Here is a 15312-nt window from a genome sequence, read left to right on the forward strand (position 1 = left end):
ACGTACTAAAACAACAGGAAATACATAACATGTCTCCATACTGCTTGTGTGGTGTCATCAAAGTGTCCGCAAGCCCCGGCATTCATATTGGATTCGAAACAAGGTCATTTCCAACATGTTTTAAGCCTAAAAGTCCACTACCGGATATGGCTAAGCTAGCAGACATATCCACACGATGGTGTCCGTGAAGGCACCTCTAAGGAAGATATCAGTGGACATTTAGACTAAAATCTTGTTGTAAATTACCTCGTTTTAAGTCGCATATGAATGTCAGGTCTTGTGGACACTTGGATGACACCACATGAGCAGTATGGAGACATGTTGTGTTTTTTCTGTTGTTTTATTACGTCTGAAGATGAGGTCACCTGGGCTAATCCTAAGACTTCTAAAGTGTTTGTGGACTCAAACACGTCACACACTCCCTCTATCGGAGTAGTGGTGAGCAGATGATGAGTGAATTTGTATCGTTCAGTGAACTATCCCAATAAGTCCTGAAAAGACTTGCTTCAGGTGAAGGGCCCCATATCCTGCACCCAGGCGTGATGCAAGTGTCGCTAAAGTTTCAAACCGATGCAGTTGTTGTTTTCTTGATCAGCGCCCACGATGTTTCTATTGCAAATGTATGAGGTGAGGTCAGGACTGTTGTTGTCTTGAGGCTGTGGGAAAACCTGATCTAAGTCAGAGACACAGTATTTCACGGTTACTTTAAGGTAGCATTACGTGATACACAAATTTCTAGATCCAGGATATCAAAACCTCAATTATCCACTACAAATACATTTCAATAAGTCCACTTAAAATATGTTGGAAATAAGTAGTTTTTGTTCCTAAACGTAAGAATGATAATCTCCCACATAGGAAGGTCAATACAGTTGTCTCAGTTTTGTCATATGAGTTTTAAAGCTCATGGTTTAGAATATAAGGAATCAAAATGACGTCAGAAATGTTACTTTATGTGTTTTTCTTATGTATTTATTAAGTTTCTATATGTGTTTAATTACATGCCATAGGGTTTTTATTGATTGGTCTGTTGATCGATTAATGGACGAGGTTCAACCATCTTCTATCTTATTTTAATATTTGGTCCTCCCTCCTGAGTCTCTCTTTTTATTGCAGTCATATATTTTACATCATTATAAATCCTCAATTTCAGGTTTGATACAACATATAAAGGAATATTTTAGAGTCCTTCGCTAAAATGACCCATTAAACGATCAGAACATGTCTTTACAAACAATTAATACACTGGGATGAAAAGAAAAATTAACTCACCTCACTTCGATTATTTTACCAAACCTTTTTAGGAGCTTTGTTTGCTTGTAAAGCAGCAGTTTTCTTTGTGGAGCTTTTCGAAAGAGCAGACCAATGAAAGACGGAATCTAAACTGTGTATATTGTAGAAAGAGATGCATGTATGTCCTTTAGTATTTGATACTATTCACACAGTGAAAATAAACAAACTTCGCCCCTTTCCTGTTCCGAGGACTCAAGATGTGAATAAAAATATACATTTCAAGGAAACACTCTAAGATGGTGGCTGGAGAACAGTGACGTACTGTCAGAGAAGAGACAAACGGAATCCCCCCTTAAAATATAAAATAAAAATATCATTAATGTGTCAAGTCTTTGGATATGATATTATCATTGTTGCTGAACATATTGATCATTGAACTACCATTTGAAACTGTTGTGATCTAAAACTAACTGTAGATGTTGGCTTGTTGGGTGTTGCATGGTGTAACCGGATTCTCTCTCTCTTCCTTTTTTTTAACAACTTAACTGTAAAAACTTTAATGTGGTTTAAAAAGAAAGAAAAAAAAGATGCTGATGCAGTATCCAGAGCTCACTTGTTGCCAGATACTGCAGATTCAGTATTTACATGGGACATTTTAAAGGTACAGATAGCAGCACCAGTCTGTGTGTTATCCCCCCTCACCCCCGACCCAGGCTGCAACAGTCAAGTGCTGCATAGTCAAATATTGGTGTCAAATCGAGCATCCTGTATCTTTTAATAAAGGCAATTCAAACAACCAGTGACGTGTCTCCTTTGGAGTATTTGTTGATGTCTTTGTTCCAATAATCAACATAGCAACTTAAATTAAACCTGTGAATGTCCAGCGTGTAACTCACACAGAACACGTAGTGAAAAGTGACATGAAGAAGATCCTGCTTCTGCCTCACATGCCACATCTCCTCTCAAATGAGGAACTTTGCATGACGACTAAGAGCCAGAGTGTGGTGCTAGAGATCAGACATAGAACCAGACATCGCTCCAAGATGGACACCCAAACCCGCAAAAAAGGTCGGTCCAAAACAATATGGTGGTAAACAATGATGGCCGAGCTCAAAGAGACGGGTCTGACATGAGAGGCCCAACACGTAGCCCAGGACAGGCCTGTAGGTGGAGGCAGATCGTCGATGCCTCATGCTTCTCAAAGGACGAGGAGGATTAAGATAAGAAGAAACTCACAGGACAGAAAAGAAATCTGTCATTTTATTGTCTGTTTTCTCACATTATTGATATGGTGTTAAAATGTGAACATGGCAACATGTTAAAATCCATTCTACATGTGGATTAAATCAAAGGTTACAATAAAGAAATGTACATGTAGGTTAAGTTCTAAATCCTTTTCCAAGACATATACAGGAAACATAGAAATACTAATGCTTAACATCTCCTCTGCCAGAGTTATTATTGACACCAAAGATATTGACCTTATTCTGACATTATTTGTATTATGATGTTTACGTTAGTTGAATATTCTAATCATATTCATGTCAACATGTTACAGATCATAGTCTGTTTATAACTACTGTAAGAAATACCTGCCGTACATGGCAATGTCACAAAATGCTGTGAAAACTTCATTAGGATGTTATTATGTGATTAAGACATAACCATGTCTACATTATGCCACTAAGGTCGGGCAGCGTCTTATTAAGACTATTAATCAGGTTAATATCAGAATATTTTTGACCAAAAACAATCTGTTTCATGATCCTTTTCTCCCACTGGTGAAAAAACTCACACTTGAGAGCAGGTTTATCCACATCACCTGCTCAGGGACTGGTTCACAGTCACATGTCTGCTTGTCCATCAACCGACAGCTCTTCTCCATCCTTCATCTGTCCTCACGTGTGGGTCAGTCGTCCTCTGAGGCCGTGGGTACTGCGGCGGTGGTGTTGTTGCTGCGGAGCGCCTGCTCCAGCAGGGCTTGCTGGGCTGTGGCCGGCAGATAGAGGAAGGCGTAGAGCAGAGCCAGCAGCAGCAGAGCCAGCAGCAGAGGCAGGCCCCAGTCTGTTGTCATGATGGGCTCCTCACAGCGAGCCTGCAGAAACGACGTGTTCTGCATGATGCACTGAAAGTCACAAGACTGATGCAGGTGTGAGGGGCTAGAGAACTCTAAGTCTAAGTGATTGACAAAATACACAAATGAATCCAAGGACCGAGGCTTAGATAATCAGGATTATCAATTTTAAATCAATTAAGGTGTTATCATTCCTTAAATAAGGCATATTTCACTCTGCTGTACTGGATCCAGATGAAGGGAACACAACAAAGCAGTCTGGTGTTCTGGTCGTCTCGTTCCAGACTCAATCCAAGAGTTACAGTTCCGGGAAAGATCCAGAGAGCAAAAAGCAGGGAGTTAGCCTGGAGTCGGTTAATTCCACGGTAATGCAACATCCAGGTAAGTCTTCATTCAAGAAAAACGGAAAACTATTCCTCTGCTTCCCTCGTATGCATAATCTGATGTGATGATATTTACAGTTCAAAGAAAAGCAAGTTTTGTATCATAAGCAACAATAAACGCTTGTTATTGAAAGTGATCATCATAACTGTTTCTAATATCTGAGAGCTTGAGGCTCTTTCCTCTTGATCCTCTGTCATCTGACGGAAATGTTTGTGATGAAAAACTGCTTAGTGCCAAATGCCTTTGTGTGTGTGTGTGTGTGTGTGTGTGTGTGCGATGTGTGTTATGGTTCATGCGGTAAACATGCCAATCTGCCATTCAGCTCTTTGAGATTATTTTCTCTCAAATATTACGCAACAATAACCTCAGACACAACTATAGAGACACAGTGATTCATCTGACACACACACACACACACACACACACACACACACACACACACACACACACACACTCAAGGAGAGGCAGATTGGGTTATGAAAAGTCAATTATATAATAATTCTTAATCTTCTTAGCTGAGAACACATTGATACCTGGCTGCGTTCAGGGATCACTGGAGGATCCTGCTCTTTATTCAACCTGTGTGTTTCAGCACAGTATGTTCCACACAATCAGCACTTTGATAATAATCCAGTGTGACCTGGAGAAATGAGGAAATTTAGATCCACAGCACAGAAGATGATTAAAATGTCTGAGGTAGTAGTTAGAGAGGATCCCTCTGAACATGCGGATGCTGACAAATCACAAGATTATAAAGAAAAGACCCTGCTTCTAAAATCCCAGTGACTATATTAGGAAAAGGATTTGTATTTTTTAATTAGACTTACATTAGACATTAGACTTTAATAGTGATAAGGGGCATCTATGTGAAAGTCCAAATAGCCATAATTAGTCAGCAAGTACAGTATGTACAGTATTTCCCGTTTGTCATTATGTAGACAGACTTTTGCTGACAGCTGTAGAAATAGAAAAACATGAGCACTAATGAGACACCAACATCTCAGAGGCCTTCAGAGGCGACACAGTGGTTCAGTTTTCACACGGTGGCACCACAGACAGATCAGAGCAGCTGAGTCTGCATGTTCCTGCACTCCAGACCTAACCAGTCTGGAAGGTGATACAACACAGAGGGTAAACTACCTTTAGAGCCCCGTGTATGCTGGAATGTTCAAATGATTAATGATGTTACTGTCAAAATACACATTTTGCTGATTTTTTCTAATCATATTAATAATTAATTATAAAAATTAGATTGTCTAAAAACACTGACTGGTACTTGAAGTATCACTGTCCATCAAAATTTGACTGTGACAAAAAACATGAATATAACTGAAATTTACATAGTAAACGGTTCATAATAATCACCTGAATTTGTATTTATTACATCATTCATCATATGTGTTATACTCATAGACTGTATATACTGCACATTCATCCTTGATAGTGCAATAATAAGACTTATAAACAGTGTAAACTATTTACACATGTATTTAATGATGTTACACAGACGATAGATGTCGCTGTTCGTCTTCCACGTTGGTTTGTCCTCCGCCATTAAAAGCAAAGAAGAAGAAGAAGGCGCAAGCCTACTGCTGGGTTTGTTTACATCTGTGTTTTCACGTAAACTCCCGCAAACTTTCGCTACGTCAGAAACATCCCACGTGGTATTTGCGGTTTGTTAAATCCGTGGTGATTATCCAGATTTTTTGATAACCAGCGGAATATCTAGTTTTCTGACGTTGTTAGCTTGAAGCAGCTAGCAAGCCAGCGGAGCTAACATGCTAACAGGCAGCTAGCAGCAGGTTGTTGGGTCTGTGCTTCTCCCTGATGAGCAGACATCACCTCTTTATTAGTGTTAAGATAAAAAATAATCTGTTCCACACATTCAATCAGTTTAAAACCAGTTTAAACACTGATGTGCGTGTGGGCTGGTTTATGTTCGTCATGGACAGTTTTCCAATGTTCTCTTCATTCATAGTTACTATGAAATACTAACTTGAGGTGCTTTCTCTGTTTATTGCAGTATTTCTAATTTGTGCTTCTATTCTACTACATGTTAAATAGGAGTATTTTACTTTAATCTGCATGAAGCTTGACATTATATTCTAGGACTCTGTTCTTCTTTTACATCTGGTGTACTTGACATTGGTCTTAAATGTAACTTCTTGAAACCTGCAGAAACGCTGATAATAATAATAATAGTAATAAAATGGTAATAGAATAAAACACTGCACAAAATGATGTGCCATTGTGTAATGGGTTATTCACAATGATAAATACTTCTAAAACTTCAAGTAAAATTTGTTTAAATACGTATCGCTCATACTTCCCATGTAAGCTCAAATGTAATTGCCGGATCCAGATGTTGTGCCTGATTCAGTCAGGGCCTGTGTTTTAACCAGAGAAGGTGAATAGTTAAATAAATGCATAGAGGAATAACATGGTCATCCATATTCTCTCCACAGGGCTACAGGTGTTGTGTCAGTCCATCGCTGCACATGATGACCACAGAGCCAACAAGCCTGGAGAGCCAGGAGAGCCAGGAGAGCCTGGCTCTCCAGGAGGGCCTGGAGAGCCAGGAGAGCCTGAGTGTGCTCTACCAGAGCGATGACTTCATTGTGGTGGACAAGCACTGGGACATCCGCATCGACAGCAAGATGTGGTACGAGAAACACACCGTGCAGACTCAACTCCGGCACCGCTTCCCTCAGCTGGCAGACCCGAGCACCTACTACGGATTCAGGTCAGAATCACACTGCCACCTCACTCAGCTCGTGGACAATGTGCTGATAGAGCATTAGAGTCTCATCATCTTTCTTCTTTCCCCTCCAGGTTCTGTCATCAGTTGGATTTCTCCACCAGTGGGGCTCTTTGTGTTGCCCTCAATAAAGCTGCAGCCGGCCGCGCCTACCGCTGCTTCAAGGACCGCACTGTCACTAAAGCCTACCTCGCCCTGGTATGAACTACAAACCATAAGAATTCAAACACACATGCACCTGATTGTCTGCAAAGCAGCAAAATGCATATAAAACTCTCTTATGTTTGATATAAAGTTTCAGTAAAGTTTAAATTACTGACACATTTTTGCTTCTTAGGTTCGGGGCTACGTGGAGGAACAGACTCAAACTCTGGACTTCTCCATCGGCAAAAACTCCTCAGAGGGAAAAACACACATGATGTGTATTGAGGGAACAGAAGGTAAATACATTGGGCCTGGTTAGCACTGTGTGTGTCTGTGTGTGTGTGTGTGTGTGTGTGTGAGGTTTTCCTCAGTAGCAAATTTGGAAATGATTCATAGAACCGGATTAATTCCCTATTTATTAAACTACACCAGGCTGACACAAACTTGACTTATACGTTCATATTTCTCTCTTGTCAAATGTAAATATAACTGCATATATGTGTTTCTTTATTTTTCCTGCTCATGCTCAGTCTTTCCTTCTCTTGTCAGGCTGTGAAAACCCAAAGCCATGCCAAACCGGGCTGACAGTGCTGGAGTACGGGCTGTATGATGGAGATCCTGTGACCAAGGTGCTCCTGCAGCCGCTCACTGGTAACAGCACTCGTTTGTTTCCTTTCATATATACTGTACATATCAATTCATCTCAATGTTCATTCTGAAACAAATGACACAAAAGCAAGTTTACACAAGAAGCAGTATTGTGTTGTCTATCATCTGTGACTGATTGTGATTTATATTATTTCATCTTGAGATATGTGTATTTCATGACAACGCTCTTCTTCCCTGTTTGGCACTGCACCACTACTTCCCCCCCCCTCAGGCCGGACCCACCAGTTAAGGGTCCACTGCAGCGCGATTGGCCACCCCATCGTTGGTGACTTCACCTACAGCTCAGGAGCAGACGACTCCCCGTACCGCATGATGCTGCACGCCCACCTCCTCCACATTCCCCTGGAGCCTCAGCCCCTGCTGGTCTCTGCCGGAGATCCCTTTCTCCCCGCGGTGGATCCCAAGTGGCTCCCGGAGCGCACGTTACGTACAGTGGAGGCCACTGTAGAGGCCCTGCTGGAGCGCAAGCTGGAGGAGGACAGGAAGACCAAAGAGGAGGAGAAGGAGAGCGCGAGAAAAGAGGAGGAGAGGAGAAGGAAACGTCGTAAGGAACAGAGGACTGAGAAGGAGAGCGAGGAGCAGAGGAGGCAGTGTCAGGAGTGGTTGAGCGAATGGGCTGGAGACTGATAACAAGTCTTTTTTGTTGCTATTTATTTTAATTTATTTTAGCTTTTTACTTATGAAGGCCACGTTGAACGTAGAAGCTACACCAGTGTTGTTTTTTAACCTTAATTCCCTCTCAAACCAGCTGTAAACATTAGGTTAGAAATATTACTTGTGTGAACCTGTAAACTTCTTTTAACAATTCAAACCACTGACATATGCCCACGAATGGACCAGCTCCTTACAAATAAGTGCCTTGCTCAAGTTTACATGTATAGTTTTCAATTAACCTATTCCTGTCGATTTATTAAGCTGAGCAGATCATCTCAATGTACCAAAGTTCTGAGCCCCTGATTCACAGAAATTCATGTGAAAATCAAAATGTTAGTTTCCAACCCCCTTTCTCTGTCTTTGTCATGTTTTATTGTGTTACAGCTTTCGAGTACACTATTAAAAATAAAAAGCATTTTGTGTTAATGTTAAAAAAACTGATCTCTCCAAACTAAGCGTTAATAAAAATGTACTAAACCAAAATCGGTGATAAGTTTTTTGTCTTCAACATTTTAATAAACTATGTCTGACCAGAAATACATGTATCTTTTCCATCATTTAATAACAGGACCTCTGGTGTTTCAGTGTCATATCTGAATTTTCCAAGGAACATCGAGGGTTTGTTTAACTGCCAGATGGTGACAGATTGAACAAGAGGCGACATGTACACTTCTACCCACTTTATTGCTCAACACAGCATAAAGTGGCAACACCTTGCAGATCCCAACTGTCCCTTTGTAGTGTTAGTCCTGTATGAAGGTTACCTTTTGTGTTATGTTGTCATCAGGGTGGTTTTCTTACAACCTTAAAGCTTTCAGGAATATTTCAGTTGTCTGTCATCTAGCTACCTTTCTTTTCTCTTTCAGTAATTACTGCTCCATTGTAATTACAATTTATTTATTCTAAAAATCAAAAAAAAAAAAAAGATTCCCTTTTTTACCAAAAATGTGTGATCACCACATGGTTTTCATTCATTTTGTATGAGGACACTAGACTGTGTTTACAGAGCGTGGTGTTAAGATAACTACATTACCCACAATCCAACAGGAGCAGTGGCTACAGGCTCACGCGTCTCTTCAGTCAGACACCAGGAAGTGAGGAGAGCAGCAGTGAGACAGAGTCAAGAGTCAGGGAAACAGTTTAAAGACTAAAATCTAACTAACCCAGGTGAACATGGCTGCTGAGGTCTTCTCCTACGAGAGTCTGGTTCACGCTGTGTCTGGAGCTGTGGTGAGTTTACATCAACTTTCCCCATGTTCGGTGCAAACAGCAGCTGTCAGTGCGCACACGCTTTATTTTAAATCTGCAAAACCAAACTCCATTCAAAATACTGCGAATTCTGATGATTTAGAAAACGATGCGTGAGATGCTGTGTTGAAATACTAACGTACAGATCAGCCTTTGACTCGTTATCAGCAGCTGTTATGTATAATCTACCAATGCCGAACTGAAGAGGGACATATGCTGACAAGAGAAGACCCGCTATCTTCTGCTCTAGTCCATGATTCCTGCTATAGAGACTTGAATCTATTTTAAATTATGAGATTTTTCTATGACATTTGGTGTTTATTTCATATGCAACTAAATGACATGTACAAATATGAGTGTTGCACAATTGACTGTCTCCTGTTCCAGGGAAGCGTGACTGCAATGACAGTATTCTTCCCACTTGACACGGCCAGACTGCGGCTGCAAGGTGAGCAGGATATCAGAACTCTGCAAGACCCATTTTCTATCTGTGCAATCCTGTTATTATGGCAAATTTCCCCATAGTGGGACAATTAAAGGATTATTGCATTGTATCTTAAATGTAGTCTTTTGTTGTTGTTTTGTATTTTCTCAAAAACCACTTGTTTGTTTGTGTTCAGTGGATGAAAACAGAAAGGCCAGATCAACTCCAGCCATTCTGGCAGAAATTGTCAAAGAAGAAGGACTGTGAGTGGAAATAATCACAGTCTTTGTTTACACTCTATATACTACTCAATACTACAAATGCCAACACAAATTTTGAATATTTTAATGTCCAACAAATAACATCTTGTTTTGAAATCGTTTTCCCACAACTCAACTGACACACAACACAAGAACACATGTCCTATGTGGAGTTTAAGAAGGTGTCTGAGATGTGTTCCTGGGTTTTCCAGTCTGGCTCCTTACAGAGGCTGGTTCCCCGTCATCTGCAGCCTGTGCTGCTCCAACTTTGTCTACTTCTACTGCTTCCACAGCCTGAAGGCCAGATTACTGAAGGGAAAACCGTCAGCACCCAGTACCGACTTAATCGTGGGCATCACTGCAGGTGAGATGGTCCTCGCAGGTACGAGCAGAAAACCATTCAGAAACAGCAACCCTCCGCAGAGGTTATTTGACCATTATCCATCTTGCAAATGTGATCGTGTCAAGAGATAAGTGTGAGCCGTCCTAATTGTGTCATGCTGAATTTAATTCTGAGTTTACTCAATTTTACAAGATTTACAAATTAATAAATTAACCACAGCTGTTTCTGGTGTTTCTGGTGTTTCAGGTATTGTAAACGTTCTCGTCACCACACCCCTGTGGGTGGTCAACACCAGACTGAAGCTTCAGGGTTCCAAGTTTCGTAATGAAGACATCCGGACAACCAACTACTCCGGCATTCTAGGTAAATGGACATCATCTATATGTTCTTTAGAATGTGTTCACATTTATTCACCAAATAAATGATGATTATGATCTAATTATACGTTTGTTTTGCTCTTTGCAGATGCGTTTGTGCAGATTGTCCGCCAGGAGGGTGTTGGAGCTTTGTGGAACGGGACCTTCCCATCCCTGCTGCTGGTGCTGAACCCTGCCATCCAGTTCATGATTTATGAGGGGCTGAAGAGGCATCTGAAGAAAGGAGTTCCCAGGGAGGTGAGAGAGACACGGACAGAAAGGGACAAAAGAGGGGAAGGAGGACAGAGACCTCTGAAGGAAATGCATTTAAATTAGAGAAGCAGGCTAGAAGAAAGAATGGTGGCCAAGAAAGTCTAGATGCAGGAAGGAGGAGGAAATATTTACAGTTTAATGCTTTTAAAACTTATCATATATATTTAAGTGCACAAATACTGGAAATGATCCACTGAAAACAAGTAAACCTATAATAATGAATAATAATAATACAGTTCATATTAAAGAGATGTCTGTAAAACTGCACATATACACCTGTGGAAAAGCAGAGAGAGGTTACTGCAGGTCATCCCATTATCTGGATGAGTAGACGCTCGGTATGCGTCGACATGGTGATTCTCACATGACCTTCTCTTTGGATTAAAAACAGAGGTGAGAGGGAATGTTGGAGCAATTATAACGAGACAATAACATTTTTACATTTTCACTGTCTACAGCCGCATTTGTGAATAAATACATCAGCTGAGGAGAATCTGATGAGCACCAGCTGGTCTGAGCTCTGTTCGTCTGACGATGTTACGTAGAATTGTAACAAGAAATGTAATGAGTTTTCTTTTTCCTTCCCAAGCTGTCGTCCATTGAAGTCTTCCTCATCGGCGCCGTGGCCAAAGCTGTGGCCACCACTGCTACATACCCACTGCAGACTATACAGTCCATCCTCAGGGTAGGTGCTCTTTGTGATATATGTCTGGGTACATGTTATGGACTGTTTATAGCTTGGTTGACATGACAGATCCCCAACAGGGAAGCCAAAGGGTCTCGATCGTCATCTGGTGACTGTCTGAAGTGTAGCTCCTCCATGTTAGTTGATGGGACATGGACCAAACTAAAATGTCATCAAATACATTTTCTCAAAGGTCTTTGTTATTTTAGTTGGTTTTCTAATCACGCTGATGTTTGTTCTAGTGCTTATTTTTCACGTAAGTTTGGCTTTACTTATCTGATTATATGAAAATGGGCTGAAACGTCATGATTGACTCCATACAAATGTTCCTGGCTCCAAATGCACAAGATGGCAGCGTTCGTGTCTGGGATATTTTGGCTTCATTTTTGGATAGCAGGAAATGTGGGGATGCGTTGTCCATTTTTTAAAATACAGTTATTTAGCTTTTACAGTTTTTCATACTTTTTTCTTTTACCACAGTTTGGACAATACAGCAGGTCAACAGACGAGTCCAAAATCCTGTCCAGTTTACGGTCTATCAAGCTTCTACTGGTCAATAGAATCAGGTGGGTACAAAAACACACAAGCAAACACATACACATGCAGATTTCAAAATTATTGCTTTTATTTATTACTCTATATGACCTTTATCAAGTTCACAATGCAATGTTGAAGCATAAACTTGACTTATAAAACCTCTAGCTGTTCAAAAGCAAGAAATTTAACATCAAATGTAGAAACGCACTTGTTTAAATGTCTTCAGACAATCAGGTCAAACCTGTTTGTCCACATATTCAGACTAAGACTGTTTGGTTTCAGATAATCAGGCTGATAACAAACAAGTTGAAACATTAATTTTCAGTTACATTAGGTTAAACATTGAACCAACTAACCTATTTTTGTCAACCTTAAATGAGAGAAGCACTGTTAGAGAACACATCTCCGAACATACAACGTACAACTTGCCCTCACGACCTTCTGACAACGTCCTGTGACAGTGACACTGATTCTCTGCTGCAGGAAGTACGGCATGTTGGGTCTGTTTAAAGGCCTGGAGGCCAAGCTGCTGCAGACGGTGCTGACCGCTGCCCTCATGTTCCTTCTGTATGAGAAGATCACCAGCTGCACCTTCAGCGCCATGGGACTGAGCCACAACAACTACAAGAAACGCTAGCACGACGCTTCCCAGACGCTGACACTCGACTGCGTTCGAGCGTTGTATAAATGTATGAATCACTACTTATGGACCCCGTGATGGTGAGGTCGAGGAAATCGGTCACATGACGCTGGAAAAACTACTGATTATTATCAGAGTCATGATCAGATAAGAAGTGCTGTCCATCGTGTAGATGGGGCTTCACACACAGTTTAGATGTGTGTACAGGAAGGTGAAGGGCTTCTTCAATGCGCCAGTATTTTAATGTATTTCCCTGGGACCTGGATCTTTTCTCAAATATATCTGCTCAAGTTTTATTAAATCTGTCAAATTTTCAGTTGGAGTTTGGATCCTGCTGAACTGGCCTGTGGTCATTTATGGATCAATTCATTTCCACTGTCACTGAATGTAACATGAGAACCTACAGCTTTGTATCACTCGACATTTTACAGTATTCTTCATTCTTTAGTTGTCTGTGTGCATGTGGTGCAGTCAGAGGTTTTACCACCACAAGTTTTTAATTTTGAGTTGTTTTTATTCCTGTCAGTTCAGATTGTGAGTGAGTGTGTGAACACAGACACAATCGTGTCACTTGTTTTCAGGGGCGGTTCTGGCTAATTGGAGGCCCTGGGCAAAGAACAATTTTGAGGCCCCCCCCCCCCCAAAAAAAAAAAATCTATTTTGACTATGTGCGTGTGTATGTGTGTGAGAGAGAGAGAGAAAGAGAAAGAGAGAGAAAGTGATTAAATAAGTGTGTGTGAAATGGAGACTTGTGTGTGTGAGTGTGTGTGAGAAAGGGAGACATGTGAGTGAGTGAGTTAGTGTTTGTGTCATACTAACCCAGGGGTAGTCAACCTTTACTATCGAAAGAGCCATTTTGCCCCCTCTTCCCCCAAATTAAATCTGCCTGGAGCCAAACAAATATTTGATAACACAGGTTATAAAGTTATATATATAATTATACAATATATATAAAAACTATAGTTTGTTGCATTTATTGAATTATAGAACGACAATAAAAAAACTGTTTAACTGGTATTTTAACCTGTTATAAAAAAGGAAAACACCAAACTCTTATGAAGAGGAGAACATAATACATGTGTAGGCCTACTTTGAATTAAATGAAACACAGAACTCTGCTTTTTTTGCTCATCTCCAGCTTGGTACTTTTCAGCAGATGCTGTGTGCTCGCTCTGGAAATGTCTTTCAACATGACATTTCTTATTGTTTGCTAATTCCTCGCCACATATCAAGCATACAGGTGTATGACAATGTATGGTGAATTGTCATACACCTGCATCGTTGCATCGTTGGCAGTGAAAGCAAATTAATCTGTCCACGCAGAATTAAACTCTCTATTTACCTCATCTTCCATCCAGTCTGCATCTGAGAGCTCTGGGCTGTCCTTGCCTTTCTTTTCACAAAACTCTTGAATCTCTGCTCTCAGGTCCCATACTGTTTTAAGCACTTTGTCCAGACTGAGCCATCTGACAGCTGTGTGGTAGCCTATGTCCCCATGTTCAGTCTCATGCTCCTCCAAAAGTGCAACAAACTGTCTGTGATTCAGCTCCTGCCCTGATAAAGTTAACTAATTTAGTTACAACATCAGTAATGATTCATTTTTAGCACTGACTTACACAACACCTCCTGATGTATAATACACAGGGTTCATACACATTTTTAACCCATGGATTTCCATGACTTTTCCATGACTTTCAATATCTTTAAACCAACTTTCCATGACCAAACATTTTGTGAGATCTCACTGTATACATGCAAAAGAGACTAAATTTAGTATTTAAGATAACAATGAGAATTTCAAAGCATATAAGTAAACCTTGAATTACACAAATGAGTGAGACAATAGTTTGATTGACGTCTATTGTAACACATGGCATGTACTTTTCCATTTGTAGCCAAGCATGGTTAAATCTACACTTCCCTGGCGTAGTGCATTATCTCACCTGCTTCCCCACCGAACATTTCCATTAGTATGAGATAGTATGCCTACTTATATTTTGAGCGTATTTCTTTTAAAAGCATTTGAATTAATTAAAACTCAGCGTAAATGAACGACATGAAAATATGAATATAACAAATCTCCATGACTTCTCCAAAACTTTTGGGATTTTTTTCAAGCACTTTTCCAGGACTGGAAAATAAACATTTAACAATTCCATGACTGTTCCAGGTTTTTCATGACCGATGTCCTCGATCCTTCTCCTTACGTTAGTCTCTCCGTGCTTTGTCTCGTAGTGGCGGTTCAAATTGCAATCCTTAAAAACAGCGATCTTTTCTCCACAAACTAAGAACACGGCTTTCCCTTTGACTTCAGTAAATAAATACTTAGCACTCCACGTCTCGTTAAAAACTCTATCTTTCTTCTCTTAACGTGGGCTGACACTTTTGCGGACTTTAACAGTTAACTCACATCTCTTCCACTCCGTTCGCCAACACATCATCCGCTGGCGGCATTCAGGATGTACGTCAGGTAAATGTTAAAAAAAGGCACCTTCAAAATAAAAGAAATGTTGTTGTATTCTCTGCATGAATTTCACTTATTTACATGTGATTCCTAATATTCCGTTGACCTCACGCGGGCCGGTCACAGACAGCCAAAGGGCCGGATGCGGCCCGGGGGCCGTACAATG

General features: G+C 40.6%; 2 protein-coding genes across 4 annotated transcripts; both read left to right on the forward strand.

Annotated features, from left to right (window-relative positions):
* Window positions 1-5259: 5259 nt before the first annotated feature.
* Window positions 5260-8453, forward strand: rpusd1 (RNA pseudouridine synthase domain containing 1). Of its 3 annotated transcripts, none has more exons than XM_053443295.1 (6): window positions 5260-5692; window positions 6157-6434; window positions 6524-6647; window positions 6787-6889; window positions 7143-7244; window positions 7474-8453. In XM_053443295.1, the coding sequence occupies exons 2-6, from the start codon at window positions 6190-6192 to the stop codon at window positions 7887-7889; spliced, it is 990 nt and encodes a 329-aa protein (XP_053299270.1). In that variant the 5' UTR covers window positions 5260-5692; window positions 6157-6189; the 3' UTR covers window positions 7890-8453. The 3 variants fall into 3 exon arrangements, with proteins under 3 accessions (XP_053299270.1, XP_053299273.1, XP_053299271.1); XM_053443298.1 differs by having other exon boundaries at window positions 5265-5355; XM_053443296.1 differs by having other exon boundaries at window positions 5266-5380.
* Window positions 8454-8966: 513 nt separating this feature from the next.
* Window positions 8967-12876, forward strand: slc25a17 (solute carrier family 25 member 17). The gene is made up of 9 exons (XM_053443213.1): window positions 8967-9146; window positions 9552-9612; window positions 9785-9851; window positions 10061-10212; window positions 10438-10554; window positions 10657-10805; window positions 11410-11505; window positions 11986-12071; window positions 12526-12876. Exons 1-9 carry the CDS (start codon window positions 9090-9092, stop codon window positions 12677-12679), a joined length of 939 nt encoding a protein of 312 aa, XP_053299188.1. The 5' UTR covers window positions 8967-9089; the 3' UTR covers window positions 12680-12876.
* The last annotated feature ends 2436 nt before the right edge of the window (window positions 12877-15312 follow it).

Source organism: Pleuronectes platessa, chromosome 16 (assembly GCF_947347685.1).
Source record: "Pleuronectes platessa chromosome 16, fPlePla1.1, whole genome shotgun sequence".
In the NCBI taxonomy this organism is placed as follows: Eukaryota; Metazoa; Chordata; class Actinopteri; order Pleuronectiformes; family Pleuronectidae; genus Pleuronectes; species Pleuronectes platessa.